The sequence below is a fragment of the Plectropomus leopardus genome, chromosome 5 (genome assembly GCF_008729295.1).
Source record: "Plectropomus leopardus isolate mb chromosome 5, YSFRI_Pleo_2.0, whole genome shotgun sequence".
Taxonomy (NCBI): domain Eukaryota; kingdom Metazoa; phylum Chordata; class Actinopteri; order Perciformes; family Serranidae; genus Plectropomus; species Plectropomus leopardus.
The window spans coordinates 10,837,366-10,857,891 of record NC_056467.1 but is presented as its reverse complement, the minus strand read 5'-3'; the positions used below and the strand labels follow the sequence as shown (position 1 = coordinate 10,857,891).

The 20,526-nt window shown below is 39.0% G+C and overlaps 1 protein-coding gene across 1 annotated transcript in view; it reads right to left on the bottom strand.

Annotated features, from left to right (window-relative positions):
• Positions 1-1,421: 1,421 nt before the first annotated feature.
• The window catches only part of kcnab1a (potassium voltage-gated channel subfamily A regulatory beta subunit 1a), a 74,345-nt gene continuing 55,240 nt past the window's right edge, over positions 1,422-20,526 (bottom strand). The window contains exons 4-14 of the mRNA XM_042487339.1: positions 17,693-17,772; positions 16,561-16,605; positions 14,807-14,851; positions 12,385-12,428; positions 12,122-12,208; positions 8,923-9,008; positions 6,568-6,688; positions 6,141-6,235; positions 4,357-4,477; positions 3,736-3,824; positions 1,422-3,135 (exon numbers count right to left, since the gene is read on the bottom strand). Of these exons, the coding sequence (XP_042343273.1) occupies positions 3,046-3,135; positions 3,736-3,824; positions 4,357-4,477; positions 6,141-6,235; positions 6,568-6,688; positions 8,923-9,008; positions 12,122-12,208; positions 12,385-12,428; positions 14,807-14,851; positions 16,561-16,605; positions 17,693-17,772 (903 nt within the window). The 3' untranslated portion in view covers positions 1,422-3,045. The remainder of the gene's footprint in view (positions 3,136-3,735; positions 3,825-4,356; positions 4,478-6,140; positions 6,236-6,567; positions 6,689-8,922; positions 9,009-12,121; positions 12,209-12,384; positions 12,429-14,806; positions 14,852-16,560; positions 16,606-17,692; positions 17,773-20,526) is intronic.

The window sequence follows — 20,526 nt, the reverse complement described above, 5'->3', positions numbered from 1 at the left end:
AAGATGGAACAAAGCTGTACACTGTAACAAGCTGTAGGGTCGGGCTGAGTTGTCAATTTGTCAAAGTTACCTTTATACAAACTGTATTTTGGGGGTTTGACTGCTTTGTTTTCAAAGATTTTTGTCCAAATTTGGTAATAGGTAACATACACTGCATTAAGCAATCTAATAATATAATAATCTGCTTACATATTATTGTATTCTCACTTTGTTTGTAGGACAACACCCAAACACCACTTAACAAGTCATAATGAAAGACATCCCTGAATTTTTTCCTGTAGAGGGACTCAAGTCAAGGCACTCTGTTGGGTGGAGAAGTCTCGACACACACCAGCAGGCCTCAGTCCAACCTGGTCACTGCCTCAAACTGAGAGGCAGCTTGTTGACTTGCAACCAAACTGAAAGTACATGTTAGTACACAACACATATTTTGAGTTTGTTCACCAACTACTACTTTAGTATTCGACCACATATTGCCCACGTTTTGATGAGCAGAGTCAGATGGATATATGTGATGTATCTTAAATGAAAAGTGCAGTTAATTGCTGGTCGATTGCATTACAATAATGACTCGGAGGAGGTCATATCACATTTCTTTGTATGAAACATTAAGTCAGTGCGAATCACAGGGACATCTATTCATTATCCAAGTCTGCACTTCTTAAAATAAACTATAAACCAAACACTGCTTAATGTTGCTTTGCTTCTTTTTGCAGAGGTTAACGTACACAGAACTTCCCTTTGATTAAAATCTGGAGAATGTTTGTGCTACAAGTCAACAAATGTACACCAAGGACAAGACAGTGACTCGATTGGAACCTGGCCAACATTTCTGCTGATCTCTGTGATGGCTTGTTTTCCAGATGAAAAAGAACCAGAACAAGGACGCATGAAGGCAACATGAACAATAAGAGCTGAGCCACCTGCTCGGAGATAATGATACAAGGTCAGTGCTTAGATTTAAACAGAGGCTCCCTTTTATAAATAATGCCATTATTAATACAGATTTCCTAATATGACTTCACGATGCAACAACGGAAACTGACTTTTACTCCTTAAAAATATTTATAATACTTATATCAAATATCCTTCAGGAGCCAGCAATGTATTCAGTGAGAACAATGGGATGAGGAGTGAGTCAAACACTGCAGCTGATGCAGTGATTCTGCAGAGGAGAAACAAAATAACTATTTACATCTTATTTATATATTAACCATACAGTACTGTGAAGTCCTCCTATGCATGAGAGGCTTCTTCATGATTTTGCCTATGTTACAAGGTATGCCTTAACAGTGTATGTACATGTAACATCATCATAATTCTCCAAACAATATCTCAAAATGTCAAAATAAATTTCTATCTATTAACTATTCTAGAATAAATACTGTACTATATTGTAATCTTTGCCACATCCCACTTTGCCTTTTGCCTCTTTGTTCCATTAACAAGCAGTTTTCGCAGTTACTGTATCCATGACCAGCTGGGAGGTCAGTCATTCTTCATTACATAGGCTTGGTACAGGCTTAAGTCCTTTTCTGTAATATTCATTTAGGCAATCAGCGATGCAGGTTCAGTTCACAGGCAGAAAAGGAGACAAATGTCTCCATAACGAACGCAAACCGAGAGAAAAGGAGTCCACTTCTTTTGCAAAGTGTTTTTTCTCTCTTCTATAATCTACTGAAGCAGAGCAGCAGTTCCTGAAAAAGACCACACAGGGGCGACATGCTTCCCTCTCTCCCCTAACAAAATCCCAACCCCGCTGACGCTGATGAACCACAATCCTTTGCTTCACAGGCGGTCACGGACAGTTGACTAGCTCGCAGTACTCCCTTCTGTTGTTTCAGTATGTGCTTTGTAGAAAACTATAGAGAGGCACACTATATCAGGAGAAACATGCACCTGTTGGTTAATATACTCTGGATTTGCAGCCTGTAATATCTACTGAATACTATTCTGTGCTCTACTGGATATAGTCTGAATACATTTGGTAGGTAGTTTGAAGCAAATTCAAGCTAATAGGGAACTGGTTTGTTGAGGCCTCATTCATAAAGCTATTTTATTTTGTATTTTCACTGAAAAAGACAGCTCATCCCACGACTTGAGCACATACCTCTGACATAAGAGGTACAAATATTAAGCTCAAGTTGTAATTTTGTTTTCTGCACTGCATAGCAATTGAAAGAAAGCTAACTAACTGACTGAGGTTGTTCATGCAACTAAAGCTTCTTCACATCTGCTTTCCAAAGGTACCTCTAATTTATAAATTGGAGTTGCTTATACTGATGTATTCAGCAATTTTCATGAATAAAATATGTGCTCCGTATGAATTTTGTGCTCAAATTAAATTACTTTTGGGTGGACGTCTGGACATTAGAGAGGAAAGGCTTGAGACCTGAGGGTCTGAGTCATTGGGAGGATGCGGGTAGGAAAAGTGAATAAGTAACAAAACCGTTTCACTCAACAACTACTATCAAGGTGCCCTTGAGCAAGGCACTTTGACTTGAAATCCTCTTGCAGTGCTTTTCATGCTGTACTGCTCAAATCCCAACTGTAAATGTGTGCATGTTTATTGTAGACTATTAGAAGCGGTTCTTGACACCGTAAAGAAGCCAGAATTTTTTATTATTTATTTCTTAACAAGGCCCCTGTATGGAGTTGAACTGAGACATCTACATGGGCACGGGTAAGCTCTGCATAGTTACATTTGAATGGACCAGTGCTGAAAGTGTTAACACCTTGGTTGAGGGACAGTTTTGATTCACTTAGATGGACAAAGTTAGGTTTAAGGCTGCGAAAAGCTGAGTTTGTGAAGCATCTCTTGGCTGAGCTGGACTGGACCTGAGATGAACCTGGTAGAGCTGATCTGAGCACGACAATGCTGGGCTTAGCAAGGCTGTCGGTTCCAGGCTGAAGTGCGCTGGAGCTGAGTGGGGCCCAAGGAGAGAACCATGGACTTAAACATTGAAGGGTGGGTCCATGGTAGCAGTGTGGTTAAGTAGGAAGGTGAGTAGGAAGGCTGACCTCTCTGTAGTGCACCAGCCTGGCCTAAGAGCGGTAGTCTTTCTTACTGTATGGTCTGTTGCCCAGGATGTGGTCGATTTCAGACACCACGTGAGACGTCATCTTAGGAAGGACCTGGGCAGAAGAGACAGAGTGAAACTGGTAAAAAGCCTGGCAGGAAGGAAGTGAGAAATACAGCGAGACACGAGGGAGAGAAAGAGAAACCTTGATGTGTAAAGAGCATGGCTGGATTCTGAGACAATGGGCCCCTGGGCACATAGGAGCAAGACACACAGACTTTGTAGGTGTTCAATCTTCTTTAATGTTTTGTGTCTCTTTGTAGTTATGCATCTTTTTGTGATTTTGTGTCTCTGTGGGTGTTTTGTGTCTGTCTGAGATCATTTAGTGGGTTTCTTTAGTTGTTTTGTGTCTCTTTGCAGTTCATTTGTAGCAGTTTGTGGTTTCTCTGTGTCTCTGCATTTATTTTGAGTTCCTGTCTGGTTGGTACATGTTAATTTGAGTGGCATTTTGCAGGTGAAGGCCAGGGGCCCCTGACAGTTCGAGTCCCTGAGTCTGTGCCCGGTAGACCCATTCAGTAATACATCCATGATAGAAAGACTTGGATATGAGGAAACTTTTTGATCTAGAAATTAATAAAGCTGGAGGATAGAGGTCATTACCGTATGCGTGTGGGTGTGTGTGTGTGTGTGTGCATGCGCTTCTGCTTGTTCCCACCTGTATGGCTCCGAGGTTCTCAGTGAGCTGTTCAGGGTTGGATGTTCCAAGAAGAACTGAGCTCACGCCTTCATTTCTTAAACACCACGCTGGAGAGAGAGAGAGAGGTTGATGTTCACGCAAAGCCCACTTGATGGCGCACTCCTGCTTATTATTGCCTCATAACAGAGCACAAGTAAAACTGAGCTTTCAGTCTTGTCCTCTATTTGCTCTTCCCAGATGTATATGACAATTTATCATTACATACAAACTTAAGGTTTTTGTTTGTTTTAGTCAATTTACTTCCAATCTTAAACATCACAACACTGCCAGTCATTTTTTTGTTTTGTTTGTATTTACGGCTCAGATATTTTATCGGTGCACAATAATGCAGCTGAATGCACAAACACATTTGAGAAGTCTTTGTGTTCATGTATCGGTGGGAAGCTTGAGGGAAAAATCAAACCCACTTGAAAAAGAATAAGAAAACGCAGACATTGTGCATGTGAAAAAGGATAATGTGAAATCGGTCACGTCTTGCATTATGACAGGTTCCTGTCTGACGGCCCCAAGCAGCTGAGTTTTCAAAGCCCTGCTTCAGGCTGCTTTCACAGTTTTTGCAATAAGAAGGTGAAGTCTTACCCACAGCCAGTTGAGGCAGAGTGCAGCCCAGTTTCTCTGCAATGTGGTTGAGCTCTTTCAGCTTGGCTTGTTGCTTTCTTCCATCCTCACTTACTATTTTCTCCTTCAACCACTGATACGACTGGAGAGAGGAGAGGACAGAGAGTGAGCGAAGGGAAGGAAAGGGTTTGAGACAAAGAAACAGAGGAGAGACAGATCCAAAAGGAGGAAGTAATTATAGTACTTAATGAGAGGAAAAAGGCAACGGGTAAAGAAGTGAAGTAACAGATGAGAGAAAAGTCAAAATCACATGCAGTGTAATTTTAATAAATATTAAAAGCATCAGAGACATAGGCCTAATGTTATTTTTAACTACTGTAGTGGCATTAAATCATAAAAAAAAAGTGTTGACAGTCGTCCAAAGGGATTCTGGCCCCTTTATCTGTGGTTCATAACATGAGATACAGTCATTTATTGGCCACAAGGTCCCTTCAATAATCTCCTTCTTACCAAGACATTTTTGTTTGTAACTTAGAGTAAATCTTGAAACTCATGTTTTAAAAACAGGTGAAGAAATCTGCCAATGCAGTTTGAATAAATCCGTCTTATTTGAATTTAAACTAATTTGTTTGAAGCATTTTTGTTTGTTATTTTTCAGTCCAGCTGGTGCCTGCTTCTTCTCTTGGCTTCTTTCTTTCTTGAAACAATCCTACAGATGCCTGCAGATTTTCCACTTGTTTGTAAGAAAATATGTTTGGGGATTCAATTACGGTAAGATATAACAATTAAAAATGATGTATTAGACAAATAATTAATAACAATTGCTAATTATGTTTCATTCTTCTCTTGTCAAACACTTGACATTTCCATCTCTTCAGACCCCTAAAAATCCTTTAGTGTTAACAGTCTGAGGGAGAAAACTTCTCATTAGTCATGTACAAACCTGCGACATTGGGTCATCAGAGGACAACGCTCCACTTTAGGGGTCAAAAGCCATAAAGGTTGGGAACCACCATTGTAACTGATCAACTTCAGTTAACTTTATAAAAATATATTAAAGCAAACATATTTGGGCTGCATGTTTAAGACGATATGCAAACAGATGTTTTAATGTTTCAAGAACTGCAAATGCAGGTTTTTCAACCTCAGCAGTGTTTGTCTGCAACATGCTTCCTTCTGCACGATGATATGGTTGGTGTTGTTCAGTAGAAATAAAATAGCTCCTAAAAAACTGCTCACAACAATCTGTGGATTATCTTGAGTAACCGGGCCGTGATTTCTGAAAAGAGAAATTGCTGTTGAGCTTTTCAAATGTTTTTATGGCAATTTGAGTTTGTAGCAGCACTACAAACTGAGTGCTCTAGTTCCATGATACTAGAGTGAAGGCAGACATTTCTATGCCCGATATCTCCATCTATCTCAAACTAGATTGATAAATAGCACTAAAGGTAGGAGGAAAAACATGCATTTTCGATTTTGGGGTGAACTGTCCCTTTAACCCAAGTTGGCTGTGACAAGCAGCAGCAGGTGCAGGAGGACCGGAGATAAAAACAACAGCCTGGTCTGATGTGATTGTAGATAAAACTATGAGGTCCATGCCAAAGCATGAACTGTGAAACAAGATGGAGAACATCCAGGAGATATCTAACTGTAACTAGGTTACACAAAGCTGTCTAGTTTAGCACTGATTAAGTCTGTTATGGATCAAAGCCTTTACTTCGAATCATGTGCTCATTCTATTTTGGGAACTGAGCATGTGTTGTACACCAGGAAAACAAACTTATCATCAAGCTGAGTTTGCCTACCTTCATGGAGGCCCTGGAAGATTCAGGAATGCCATTTTCATATTTTCCCGTAATGATGCCGCACGCCAGCGGTGACCACGTCATCGCCCCAACTCCTGTCACCATGGAGACCATCATAGGGAGATAAACAGGAGGAGTTTTATTAAGATGCGTCAAAGGAAGAGGGTGTGAAAAAATGTGCGAGAACAGTGCCAGGAAAGTGAGAACGTATGAGAAGAAGAAAAAAGACGAAATGATTAACTCAAAGGGTTTCAGCGACAGAGAACGATAGAGATTAGTATAATTAATTCCTTGATTTTACTCGTCTATGACAAACAGTGCAAGAATGTTCTCATCATGGGATGTTTGTGCGAAGTTGACAATAAATTTTATCATGAGGCATTGATTGACTAACACACACACACACACACACACGAAGAATACTTGCCTATCTTGTGATAAAGTTCAGGCAGCTGCACTTCTACTTTCTCCCTCTGGAAGAGATGATACTCCGCCTGCTCACACACTGGAGGGATCAGATTAAACTGCCTTGCCACTGAATACGCCTCCTAAAGATAAAAAAAGGAGGACAGAATTAATGAATGGTTGTTATGATGTCGGATCTCACTGCAGCAACAACATCCTCTTATGTGGGGTTTAATGTAACACTGCATTAACACACTTGTTTTCTTTTCTGTGAGGATAAAAGAATAAAAGAAATGATGATGGTCAAGAGCAAAAGTTAGAAGCCATAGATATTGATGGGTTAAACTCAGGGAAAGATGATAGAGAGTATTAATCAGCTTGTGGGAGTGTGGCACAAATTCAAATGCAGGGCTCACAGTAAGTCACCCAATCAATATTCCATATCGCAACTCCCGAAGGCATCATATTCAAACTTTCTTCTCTTGCTTCTTATCTGGATTTCCATGTGTCCTTCAAGAAACACATGCCAAAGGAAACACGTCATTGTGTTGCTTCTTTAAATGCTCCCGACTCTTTCACTTTTATAGTCTGATGCAGTGAAACACGTGTCAGGATGAGAGAGAAGTAAAAGAAAGGAAAATCTATTCAGCATAACACAACGATACTGTCGGTGCCATCACTCAACTTACAAATTACATGTTGCCCTCCTGTGCTGCAACCCATGACATGTGCCTCGAGCCTGCGTGTGCAGCCTTGCATGTAGCTCTGTGTGTGTGTATGTGTGAGTGTGTGCATACTGTACTGCTGCCGTAACACATACACTTATTAGATGTGTTTACCCCCCTTCATTATTGATGCTATCTAAATTACATGGCTTTCATCTTGGCTTGTGTTCTACAAAGATATCTGCTCCTTTGCACCGTAATCAGAGAGAGAGGATGTCAACACAATGCGCTGTGCTCAGAGGGGGAGGGAGAGGGTGAGAAACACACCAGAGAGAAGACAGAATGGGTGTTAGGTCCCTGAATGTCACTTACGGCATGTGATCATTTTATAATGTTCTGCTGTGGCCTCGTACTCCCTGTATGTATTGTATTCATTACTGCAGCCAGAGTTGAAACAGGAGGTAGATTGTTTCTGACAGGAAGAGGAAACACAGACGGAGGAAACCGCTGGGCCTCTGTGGGAACACTTCCCAGAAAAACCTGTTTGTCCTCTCACTTGTATAAAGTCCGACTTTCCATTTTCCTCCCACTTCATCCTTCCTTTCATTACTCTTTTGCAACCATGACTATGCATGAGCGATGTGTTCAAAGAGATGATGATAAGCTGCTAAAATTGGCTTAAATATGTCAAGATATAGGACACAACTAGTGTATCTATAGCTTCTTAAGAGTTTATTCAGTGGATCATTGAATCAATGGTCTTTTTAGAACAAATACAAGGTTTTTATTCAGGTTTCTCTTATTCTAATCAGTGGAATATGAAATTAAATCTGCGAAAGCAGCATGAAACTTTTACAAACTAAAATTACCACCTTGCAGCTGTGTGCCTCTGCAAACCTGTCAAGTTGCACATCCATGTCTATGGATGATTTACACACATCTTCAACCCGGCAGCATAGAAGATCTATGCTATCAGCCAAGTTTCAAGGTGGACACCCAAGATTAATGTCACCAATTCATTATCTGACCAAATGTCTCCCCTTCTGTTCCTGAGATATTACGTTGAATAATGACCAGAAACTTGTTTTTGCAGAACATTATGATGTTACAGTGAAGCTGAAATTTTGTCAACATTTTCTTATGAATTATTAAGTTATGGCCAAAAACATGTTTTGTGAGCTGACAGTGACCTTTGACCACCAGATTCTAATCAGGTCATTTTTGAATCCAAGTGGACATTTGTGCCAAATCTGAGTAAATTTCCTCAAGGCCTTCTTAATATATCCTGTTCACGAGAATCAGACAGAAGCAAGATCACGATGACCTTGACCTTTGGCCATCATTGAGTCGAAGTGGACGTTTGTGCCAAATTTAAATAAAAATCCTTCAAGGCACTCTTGAGATATTGTGCCCACCAGAATAGGACCTTACTTCTCACTAGCTGATGTGAGTTTAAAACTGCAGTACAGTAGCCAATTATATTAATTAATTGAATTTTTTATTGAAGTGAACACTCTGTCTGCTCTTTGTGTTGTTCACAAACTTTGCTTGGCCAGCGCTCAAGAACAACCTTTAATACATAAAGAAGATATTTACCAAGTAAATAAATGACCTACCTGCATATGTTAATTCTTTTTTAATCCAAAAGACAGTTGTCATTAGATAAATAGTCTCCAATACAGAAATAAACCCAAAAGTTCCATTCTGCTTACCATGATTTCCATGGCTGTCCACCGAGAAGTCCCCCAGTACATCGCCATGCCCTGGTTGATCACATAGGTCATGGCCCGAACGATCTCTGCAGAGATATACACATGCCAGCATCGCATCAGTCAGTGGATCAACACAACGAACTGATTGATTCCAGCCTGTTCAGTGATAGTAACAGACAGTAATGACAGGATTTCTTTGAAAAAGCAGCAGCACTTATCCTGAAATGCTCCTCTCAACAGTTTACACTGTTCAGCTGCACACCTTCAGCTGCACTCTAAAAAAAACCAAAACACAGCCGCCCCCCGCTGGATCAACTTTTAGCACATTCAAAATTCATTCAACAAAATGGTTCAGTGTTTTAGGCTATGTTCCCGAGAGTCTGAGGAAACACAGAAACTAATCAGCAATTATATATATAAAAAAGCCCAAACACTTCTCATTGTGTTTCTCTCTTTCTTGAAGCAGTTTTTAAGGATTCATGAAAATTCAATGCATAAATTAAAGCCATAATTCACAGAGTAGAGTACATTTTAAAATTTAATAGACATAATTTAGGCTTACTGAGTGAGAGGAGGCGTAGGACAGACTATTTTGTGTGATCCAAAATTACAATCAATATCACAGTTACTTATTTGAAATATGTCTCTGGGGGGACATCAGTCTCACTCAGGAGATAGAAATATAACCACTTTATTTGGAAGTAACCACAAGAAATCTTCAGAGGAAGTAACCAAATCACAGAGTACTTTAGTGCCTTTCTTTCCTATGTGTTCATTATATCCAGTCCTAACACACTTGTGATTCACATATAATAACAGAAGAAAAAGGTGGCACTGAAAGAAAAAATGACTGAGAAAATGTTTGTTTTCTTCTTTTTTAGATGACGTTAAAGAACTTGAGAAGTAACTTGCCCAGAGGCAGGCAGCATGAATCGACAGCAGCCAAGCCTCATGAAGAGCCAAAGCCAAAGGCAGAGAGAGAAGATGGATGAAACCCAGAAACCCAGAAAATAAACAGTAAAAAATACAAAGGAAAAATAGAAACAATGAGGAGGCAGGCGTTGATGAATGGGTTTGCTGACGCACTCAGGAGTCAAAAAGATCAAGGAAACCAGAGTAAGAAAATTAAGAGCGAAACCTTAGATGAAAGGCCTTTACAAACTGATCAAGTTGAAAAAACAAACTCCTCAGAGACCACCCGACTCCTCGAGTCTCTCTTACCTGCCGATGGCTCATCACCCGTCCCTAACAACTCCAGGGACAAACTAACACGCTCACATACTGAAGCCTCTCTGATCACACTCCAGCCGCTGCATTTTTAATGACGCAATTAGCTCCAACACTGCTGACTGCACGAGCCAACAAAAACTCAGATTAGGACTGTCATTAAGGTTATTCATCGTCGCCCTGCACTCACTCCAATTATACAGCAATCCTTGAATGTGGCAGGACTCTTGTCTTTCACTCTGCATAAATGAATTTTGGCGGGAAGACAGAATATGAAGGTCAAAGGAAACACTGACAGAAAAGAAGAAGGTTGGCAACAGAGAGGAGGAAGAGAAGTTAAAGAATAGATCTACAAGAGCATATAATCAAGAAGACCTAAAAAGACTTGACTTTTTGCTCGCCTTTCAGTTTGGCAAATGATAATTAACAATCTGAAACAAAGATGCCTTACTAAATACCATCCTGTCGAGGGAAATAACAGTATTAAGCAAAGTGAACAATCTCTTTCCTCTTTCTTGTTACTTCTGCCTTCCTCTCCATCCCTCCCTCACGCCCGCCTCCCATCCAACTCCAGCAACACGCTGTGATTGTGCACACTGCACTCCCATTTAAATGCTACTCATCTAAATATCCGGCCAAAATAACAAGAGAGAGGAAGAGGGAGTTCAAAACAAGTTTGAGGAGGGATGAGCAATAGATCTAATAGTTGAAAGAATTAAATAGCAAATGAACAGTGAGTGCAGATGGTGGGAAAAACTACGCTGAGTTTGCAGGACAGCAGAAATCAATAAAGAGGCAAGAGAAAAGTGAAAAATCAAGTTGTGTGTGTGTGAATGCGTTATATGTTTCGCTGCTATATTAAATTATGGAAGTTTTGTTTTCATACTGAAAACATGAACATAAATAATATCAAATATCATATAAAATATCAAAGTTCTGCTTTCAAACTAGCAATCACATGCAAACTGTCACAAGTTACAAAATAAACTCATTACTCAGCTTGTCATTTATATAAATTGTCAGAGGCATATAAGTCTTCAATATTGGGAATATATGGGCTGAGTTATGCATTAAAGTTATCCAGAAAGTCTAATTACATTCATGATAAAACCCCCACTGAAGGATAGTAGGAACTGTGAGCAAAGCAAGAACAGAAGCAAATAACTGATAAACATGTAATGGCCTTATTGGTTAGCTATGAACACTAATTTATAAAGGACTGAGAAAAAAAACTAATTAATTTGCTTTACCAGTAGACCTCAAAAGTACACATTTAATACATGATGACTAATGAGAAGCCAATACACTACTAATATGCATATCAATAAGCAACTTCTTGATAATGAATTATACAGGGCTGCCTGCCTCACTTTAGCTGTACTGAAGAACAGTTTTGGAGGGCTTAGAAATCTGCTTCATTATAACATGAACACAAATAATTCCTCTGGTGAAAAAACAGCATATAGACACTGAGGGGGGAAAATCTAAACAGTGTTTCCAGCAAAGGCATTGTGTTTGGATTCAATATTTTGTTATTTTGGGACTCTAATTTCTTTCCCAAGTACACAGCTGCCCTCCAGCCAGTGAACAACCTATCAACAACCTCTCTTTCTGGTTGCTAAACAAAAACCACATAAATCCTGAAAAGGTTAAAAATGCTGCTTAACATGGTTTCATTGTTATTATAACACATGCACACACCAGACATCCACAGTTTATTTCAATGTCAGAGAACTGGTAAGGCTCAAGTCGCAGCTCAATCAAAATCTGATTCAGAACTGTAAACTCATTCTGCTGCAAAACAGCAAAGGCAGTATCCCAAATCATAAATGCCAAAACAAATAATCACAAACTCAGATGCATAAAACTTGAGTAAAACACTAAGAAGCGTCACTTCCCCTTGCTTGACATTGTTAATGACAATTGATTTGGTTGCCTAGGTGTAAAATTGATTGTTTATTGGCTGACTCACCCTCCATGGGAGTATTGCTGTCCGGGCGGTTTGCAAAAACTACATCCACGTACTCCAACTGCATCCTTTGTAGAGAGCCTTTAAGACCTGAGAGACACAGAGAGACAATGAAAAGTGGCCGTAGTAACTCAATAAACTCACAATAAACTGACTCAATAAAGCACTGTGTAGTAAAAAAAAACCCATTTATTTAAGGCTTTTTTAAAGTAAAATAGTCTTAAGTTGTTTTGATCATCTTGTGCGTGTGTGTTTTCAAGTCTTACCTTCAATAATGTGTTTCCTGGACAGTCCTCTCTCTGTCTCTGCTCTGATGAGACAAATGCAAACCAATGATAAGCTTCACTGTCAATCTTTTTCAGTCAACAATTCACTTTTGGGTGTTGTTCTATGAGCACATTATATCCCACGGACAAGGCTGTAAAAAGACTTAGCTTTTATTTTTGTGCTCTTGTCACCTCCCTCTTGCAAAGTGTCATCTAACAAACAATGTAAATGACTGAACAGACAGCATGAGTGGGTGTATGAACCATTTTATTCTTGTGTATCGTATGTTGCTGTGTTTGTGGCTGTCAGTGCATTAAAATGACTTTAATATTATCTGAACTTTCTGGTACTTCATCAACTTTTAAACATCAGTCATCTAGCTCTCCAAGCAGACTAAAAGTCATCACTTTTTGAGGGGGCATGATATGAGAATGTGCAAATCAGGCTGTTTTATGTAAATGGGTCAGTGCACGTTCAACTGTTCAGCATCATTATGCATCCAAACTCTGGAGGAGAGAGGTGGAGGACCGAATCTTTCCTCACAGGGATGAAGGAGTGCTCAGGACTGGGGAGAATACCTTCATCCTTATCATCAGACCCAGTTGGGACAGTTTCTGCCAAGAAGTGTGAGTGTGAGAGTGTGTGTGTGTGTGTGTGTGTGTGTGTGTGTGTGTTTGTGTGTGTGTTATAAAACAGATTTCTTTATCCTCCCTCTCTCTCCTTTTTTCCACACTCTGCAGAGGAACTGGTTCCTGCGATGGTTATTGGACTGGTGACTGTTTGTGACATCACGTTGCTCAGGTTGTTACAGAGAAAAATTGAGGTGTTGGGAGGAGAAAGTACAACTGTCTTTGAAACAGAGCTACACACAGAACCTGCTGAATGTTAACAAGAGATATATAATATTTTCTCATTACAAGTCATCAAATATCAATGAATTGCACCGGCCTCTCTGCATACCGTAGCAACACAAAGGCCACAGAGCTGAGACACACTGTAACATGTAGTTAATGTTGTGAAATGGCCGCCTTTTTTGGTTTAAAAAAAATGTAATATGATGTAAATACATTGTGTGACTCACATCAGTTGAAACAACCAGCATTATTTTAAAATAACATTGACTTTTGGTTTCACACTGGATATTAGTTGTGGTCTCTTGGCTGAAAGTCCTGTTGTGTTTGACCTATTCATCTCCTTTCCTCCTGCCTTAAGTGGACTTTCTTGCCCTTTACAACATCAGTTGCTCTCAGTGTCAGTGTGTTGCTGGTAAAGGGTTTACATTGGAGTTAGTTGAAAGCCCGGTGGTCTCATAAAGACACTGAAGACTGCCAATATCAAACGCCCTGGGGCATGACAAAGCAGCTGTATTTGATGCTCTGGGAATGAGACTGAGCTAAGATATGAGGGAATTATCGATAAATTTGAGAACTGATTTCCTCTTTTTGTTTTTTCTCCTCTGGACATTGAGGCTTTACATCTTATTTTTCTTTTTTAATGTTTTAGTTAGTGTCTGTATTTGATAACCGCTCTCCTTGCCTAAGTTTTAATGTGATGTTGTATGTATGTACATTTTTTTAGATCACTCTTAAAATACAGATCTTGATCTCTGTCGGTGTGTTTACATGGACATGAATAACTCGTATATGATCAGGTTGTTGGAATATGCTGTTTATGTGTTTGAGCATGTAAACACAATTTTCTTTTTTTAGAAACCTCTATATGCTAGCTGGAGCACTCTAAAAGAAGCTGGATTAGTGTTACCTTACCCTGGTTATTGAGAGCCACAAACTACCTGTGCAGGTGCAACTTCAGCCAAGTGATGTAACACAAACAGCGGAAATTGCGGCACTTATAAAGCAATGAAGAAAATGAGGTTTGTCTTTTGGTAATGAAAGAGGCTGCATGTCTTCATACTTTCTCCCCTATCCGATATGTAATGACAGTGACAGACTGGTGTCAATCAAAGTGAGGACAGAGCTATAAGAGTATCGTAGCTCCTTTAAGGAGTAAAGTTAGGTGAGTAACTCCTATGTAGAGTTCATATGAGGTTGAAAGTGAGGCAGTGGATGCACTCAGAGCAGACAGCTGTCGTGGAGAGAAGAAATAAGCAGTTAATTTGTTTAGTGGGACAATGGCGTGTTTAATATCTTCTGTCACTCCCCCATTATTGGTTTGTTTTTTTTTTAAATACCTGAGCAACTAGACTGCAGTAATCTGTAACTCGGTTATTAGTATTTTTCATGTACACAGGGAACATGAATAACCTGATTTCTTTGTGCTCATGTAAACATCATATCCTGAACAAGGAGCCTTATAAGAAGTTTATTCACGTCCATGTGAAGGCAGTCAGTGAGACTTCCTTATACATTTTCTGTTGACAAACAGACTTGGAAATCAAATTTGAGAGAGTTTCTCACTTACTTTCCTCCCCAGTACAGTTTAGTTGTGATGACCAAGCTGGATCGCCTAAGAAAGATAGAGAAAGTGAGTAATACATAATGCATTTGCTTTGTGTATTCTCTTATTTAGATATACATGGCTCTAAAAATCTATAACTTTCTTTGCTACTACATTTAGTGCCATCATGGATGTGTTTATCAGCACTGATCCTGCACTCTCTGCTCACTTGTTTAGTTAGAACCATAATCAGCTGTTCACATGTCACTGAGGTACATTCAGTCTAAACCGTTGGACTAATGTGTGTGAAAATGCCACCCACATAAGAGATTTTGGTGACACCCTGTCATGACGTGTCTGCTGCTCTGTTAAATCATTAAACCTCTTCACAAATTCTTCAGCATCACAAAAGGTGACCTGGCAAACACGATTTCTGCTGTCATCGGATTAAAGGCTAAAATCAGTACATTATTTTACATTACGTGGCATTTACAGAGTTCGTAATTGAATTTTAAAGTTTCAAACGGCGACTTGAGTCACGTGACAAATTAATTCATGCTGTGTATGTGACAAAATATTAAAATTAATGCAGCACTGGGAACTGTATATTATATTATCCACATTAATTTCCCCTAAAATCTGTAAAAAAAAAACCCCAAAAAACTAAAAATGGATCACCATCCCTTAGTGCCGTCTGCTCTTTCCTCTCTGTAAATTGATGACGACACTCAGAGACGGAAATGTCAGGTTCATCATGTCTTTACCACAACAGCATCAAACCGCCTACTGGTGCAATGTTGTCAGCCCAGTACATGGCACTGAAGGCGAGGACACAGTGTGCGACCGTTGAACCGATTCTGAATATGATTTAGGCATGATTGAAAAAGTTGGGTTTTCTCAAATCTGGGTCAGCAGGTGTTGACAGTGTGCAAGTAAAACCATACAATGTGTGATATGTAAAAAAAATGTAATCTGAAGTCTTCAGATTTTATCACTACCAATTGTTCTCAAAGTGTATGCTACTTCCTGACTGTCATAGATTTAAAAAATCAGCGTAAAAAGGTGTGAACAATCTTTATGAGTGGTTTGTCCAGTTTCTTTGGCTCGTCATCAGGTTTGACCAGTTCATAAACTGAGCAATGATTGCTCAGTGTTCTCAGATTTAAGCCGCTTCATACCGACATATCACAAAGAGGCTCCATCAGATACTTAATATTACTGTAAGTTACTCCCTTTGATGTTACTGTAAGTCTGTCTTCCCTGTGTCCTACAGAGATGATCAATAATTAAAGACTAAAAAAAAGAAAGACTGAGCGTTTTAATAACTCCATAAAGGGAATATTTGAGATTTGTAGAAACTGAAAATGCCTACAGGCAGACTTTTATACAGTAACTGTTTCATGTGGCTGTGATGCAATGCAATGTCTGTTCACGCAAAAATACACAAATTACTGAAAATAAGGAACGTGGTCTGATTCAAAGAAATACAAACACAGTCCTAAGGAGACAGAAATGATATTCCAGATTTCACCATCACTTTAAACTTTTCACTTTAACGTCAAACATGACTGTCTCTTTCACAAACTGACAACACAAATATTTGCATTTTCACTCACCAAAGGAAAAAAAAATCTCTCATTTCCATTCCCTTTGTCCTCATGCCTCACACACACCTCCTTTCGCTGCCTCTTGCATTATGTACACACATTGTTCTCCTCCTTGTTTCTCTCTTACAACAAAAGCAATGAAGCCATCACACATGTTTATGTCATCATTACCTCCAGCATTTCTTCTTGATAATGTTTCCTAGAATGACTTCGGCCCTGCAATGCAACATAAATGAGGTGGTGTCATTAAATTGATAAAATTAATATTCATAAACATTTCCTCCACATCCACAATATCAACCCTGCAATCCATTGCCGAGACATTCCCTGTGCATCAGAAAAATAGAATAGACAGTTAGATGGTACATTCAGAAAGATAAAAAAAAAAAAAACATTTAAAATCACTTGTTCGATCTTATATTGAAAAAAGATTTTTTGGACAAAAATTGTGTTTTATTAAACACATTAACAACATTAATTTGTTAAATTATGAAACAACTTAAGGAAATCACACCTTCAACAGTAGAAAGATCAAACCCTACACTTATGTCTTTTATTCTTTCCACTTTACCAAATCAAATGTACAATCTCTGTGACTCTTCCTATATTTAAACTTGTTGCATGCTGAGACAATAATGCAAATCTTCTCACTCCCTCTGAGAAAGCTAGCACAGGCTGGAAAGGTGCCTTGCAGTATTTTTCCTCACATTTGCATCAGACTTAGACATCAGACAGTTAAAATAAACAATAAATAATAAATATCTGATTCTGCTAATTAGTTCACAGCACAGGCCTTTTTTTTGAGAGCAGTATCACACTCCTTACACAAAAATCAAACACATTCTTATAATTCTGTGGATTGATTTCATGAACACTGATATTTTACATTGTTCTTCATATTCAAACAACATCCAAAGGCTTTAACAAAGAGCCACAATAACACAATAACCAAGACTAATAATTCCACCCTCACATAAAAAGCAGTGATTTCCTTTTGGTCCAACTAAATTTACTCATCCAGTCTCAAATCTATGGCATGTCCGGAGTGGAAACTTTTTCTAAGGTCATGAATAATCGTAAATTGTATGTTTCTCAGACCTGCTGGCTGTGGATCGGTTCGCTAAGTGAGTGGATTAAATTAGACTCTGAAACCTTCCGGCCAAACACAGATGATAAAAAAAAAAAAAAAACTTTCTGAAGCCAGTGGGGCCAGATGTCTGCACCTGATCACAGCTAAACATTATTAGGTTGTTATGAGCTCAACTGAACTGCAAACAAACTGAGAGGTTGGTTCCACACCCACCTGCCGCTTGCGTAGACCTCAGCTGTGTCGAACAGGTTGACTCCACTCTCATAGGCAATAGTCATTAGCTGCTCTGCAACCTGGCAAGAGGTCAGGACACACACACGCCAACACACATCGACATACAGAAAGACAGGACACAGAAAGGTCAGTGTGCTGAAAATCTCTCTTTTTGACACTTGCCAATGGAAAACATATCCTTAAAAGAGGTATAGCATTCTAGCATTTCAATATCCTTAAAATAAATGTTTTCAGAGCCACAGTGTACAAGGTTTACCAAAACCTTTATTTAAAGCCTAAGGTCATCCTTGGAGCATGAGTATTGTTTAGTTGTAAGACAAATATATGCAAGACATTCAAGACGGTGACACATCAGACCGCGCCAACATGGAGGTGCAAGCTCTCAAGTAGTCACACGCATCAAGCTAAGAATCAGAGGACAGAAAGCCAGGCCAAACAACTCTAATAATGCACAATCAGGGATAACCACTGCATCATCAATCAAAAAAATAACCAAAGAAAATTATAAGAATATAGTAACAGGGACTAGCATCCAGTTAGTTCCTGTCTCTGTAAAGGACACTTGTGGTGTCATCTTTGGTGATTTTTTTAGTACCAAGCAGTATTTCAGTCAGCCAGCTCACCTGGAATGGATCTTTTATACAGTATATGTACAGTGTCAATATTTGACTCCTGGGCTCTGACCCTTATTACTTCCTACAGGGATACACCAACTTCAGCACAACAGGGATTGAGCAGTGATTTTAATAACGTCTTTCCTAGAGGAAATTAAGTTTCTCCTAAGTTTTGAGTATGCTTCATCAAAATGCTTGTTAGATGGTCAAATAGTTTTGGACACTCCCTCCTCCCAACCATTCTAATGTACATAGCTTTTCTGCAATTTCTAGATATGATTACTGTCAACCAGTAACAACCAAATGTGCAGACTTACATGCTAGGATACCTGTGTAAAAAAAACAGTGTTTTACATCATTCAAAGTAGACAGCAGTAGAACCACACCCCCTTTTCAGCCCTTTGATCCATGAGTTATACTGTGTATATAAAGTATATCATTTGTGTTTAAACGGTGTTAAAAGTAAACTTGAGATTTTATATTACTCATTCAAGTCAAAAAATCATGTGAAAGATTTACAGCATTTATTCAAGATTTTATTTTATTTTTATTAAAACAGTCCATTGAAGTGGTTGGGGGAACTGAGCATTACTGGGAAATGAACTGGAAGATGCTGTTCTGAGTTGATTTTCTAAATAAACAATCAGCCTATAATGTATCTAGTTGATTATGTACACAGAATATTTATCTCAGGAGGTTTGAAAACAGTTTTCTAGAGATATTAGAGAAATTGAGAATATTTTGAGTAGTGATGACAAATAGGATGATATATATATATATATACACACAGCATGAATTAAAAAATAAAAAAATTCATGCTTATTGTTTGAAAAAGGTCTGTTAAGACTAAGTCTGCTTTCTCATGTTCAAATTCTCCATCCTTTAGAATGGACAGTCAAAATAACACATAATAAAGCATTTTAATCTTGAAAATCTTCTGCTACTGATTTTAAGTGCTTTATAGAAATAGATATCCATTATTAACATGACAATATTTTTTGCGTTTGGAACATATTTGGGTTCTGAACGGGTGACGGGACGTTGTGTAACATTCCAAAACTGACAGTATGACATTTACACCTACTTCTTGCTGGTTTGAACTTCTCTCTCAAATGCTTTTTTTTTCATTCTTTACATAACTATTTCCGCCACTATTTCATGTGAACAACTGAGTGTATTTAAAGAATATTGCAGCTCCCCTCTCTCTATGCTGGCCAGCTTTTCACTTGACTTCGAGTGCAGCCATTCAGAACAGCTATAAACACTTAACAGCGTAACACGTCATATAAACTAATTCTGATCAAGCATAATAACCCTTAGAGCTCTCGGGTGGATGCTGGGGTGGAAGTGGGGCTTATGAAATGCTATATGAACAGCAGTGCAGCAGGCATGGCAGAGCCAGAGTGAGCTGCGCACAAAGGCTCAACAGTAGTGCCCTGTTGCAAAGGAAGTGTCAGTGTATATGCTGCAGTGAGCAGAGTACTGTATGTCCTGTGTGAGTACACTGCAGCAACCCACTCAACTTGCCTGCATGAACTCACATACTCAAACAGAGCTTTTACTGTGAGTCTGTTAGGTACAGACTTTTTTGAGCAAGTGGGATCACAGCGTAATTATCTGTGAAAAAATCATCAGACTCCATGGTATACGTTTGTGTCAACTCATTCCTCTTCAGTTAATAAGAGCTCATGCTTTAAGTGAGTGTGTGGCATATGTGCAAACATTCCTTCATATTTTTGCAGACATGGTGACCATAAATCATCAGACCGAGATCCAATTTCCCTGCGGTGAGTTTTATTACATGGGGACTCTAAGTGAATTTGCCATCATCTCCCTGTGGAGTCATATGTGCGCATCAGTTGAGTTTGTGAGCGGACAGAAGGGTGTGTTTGCACATGTGGTGCTTGTGTGGTTGTCTGTCGCTGTGAATGTATCTGAGAGTGCATGCACGGTCAGACGTGTGTGTGTTGCTGTATCAGTGGTGGCAGACAGCAGAGGTGTTGTTTCTAGAAGAATTAATTAATTAATCAATAAAGAAGAAAGTTCTTCTCTGAGAATCTCTCTCTACCTTCACAGACTGGGCAGTTGTCCAAGCCTATCAGTGATGATAATACAATAACAATAAACTTTATTTAATAAGTGTCTTTAGAGACCATGCTTTAATAGACACAATTAAGGTCCATAAATAAAATAAGATGA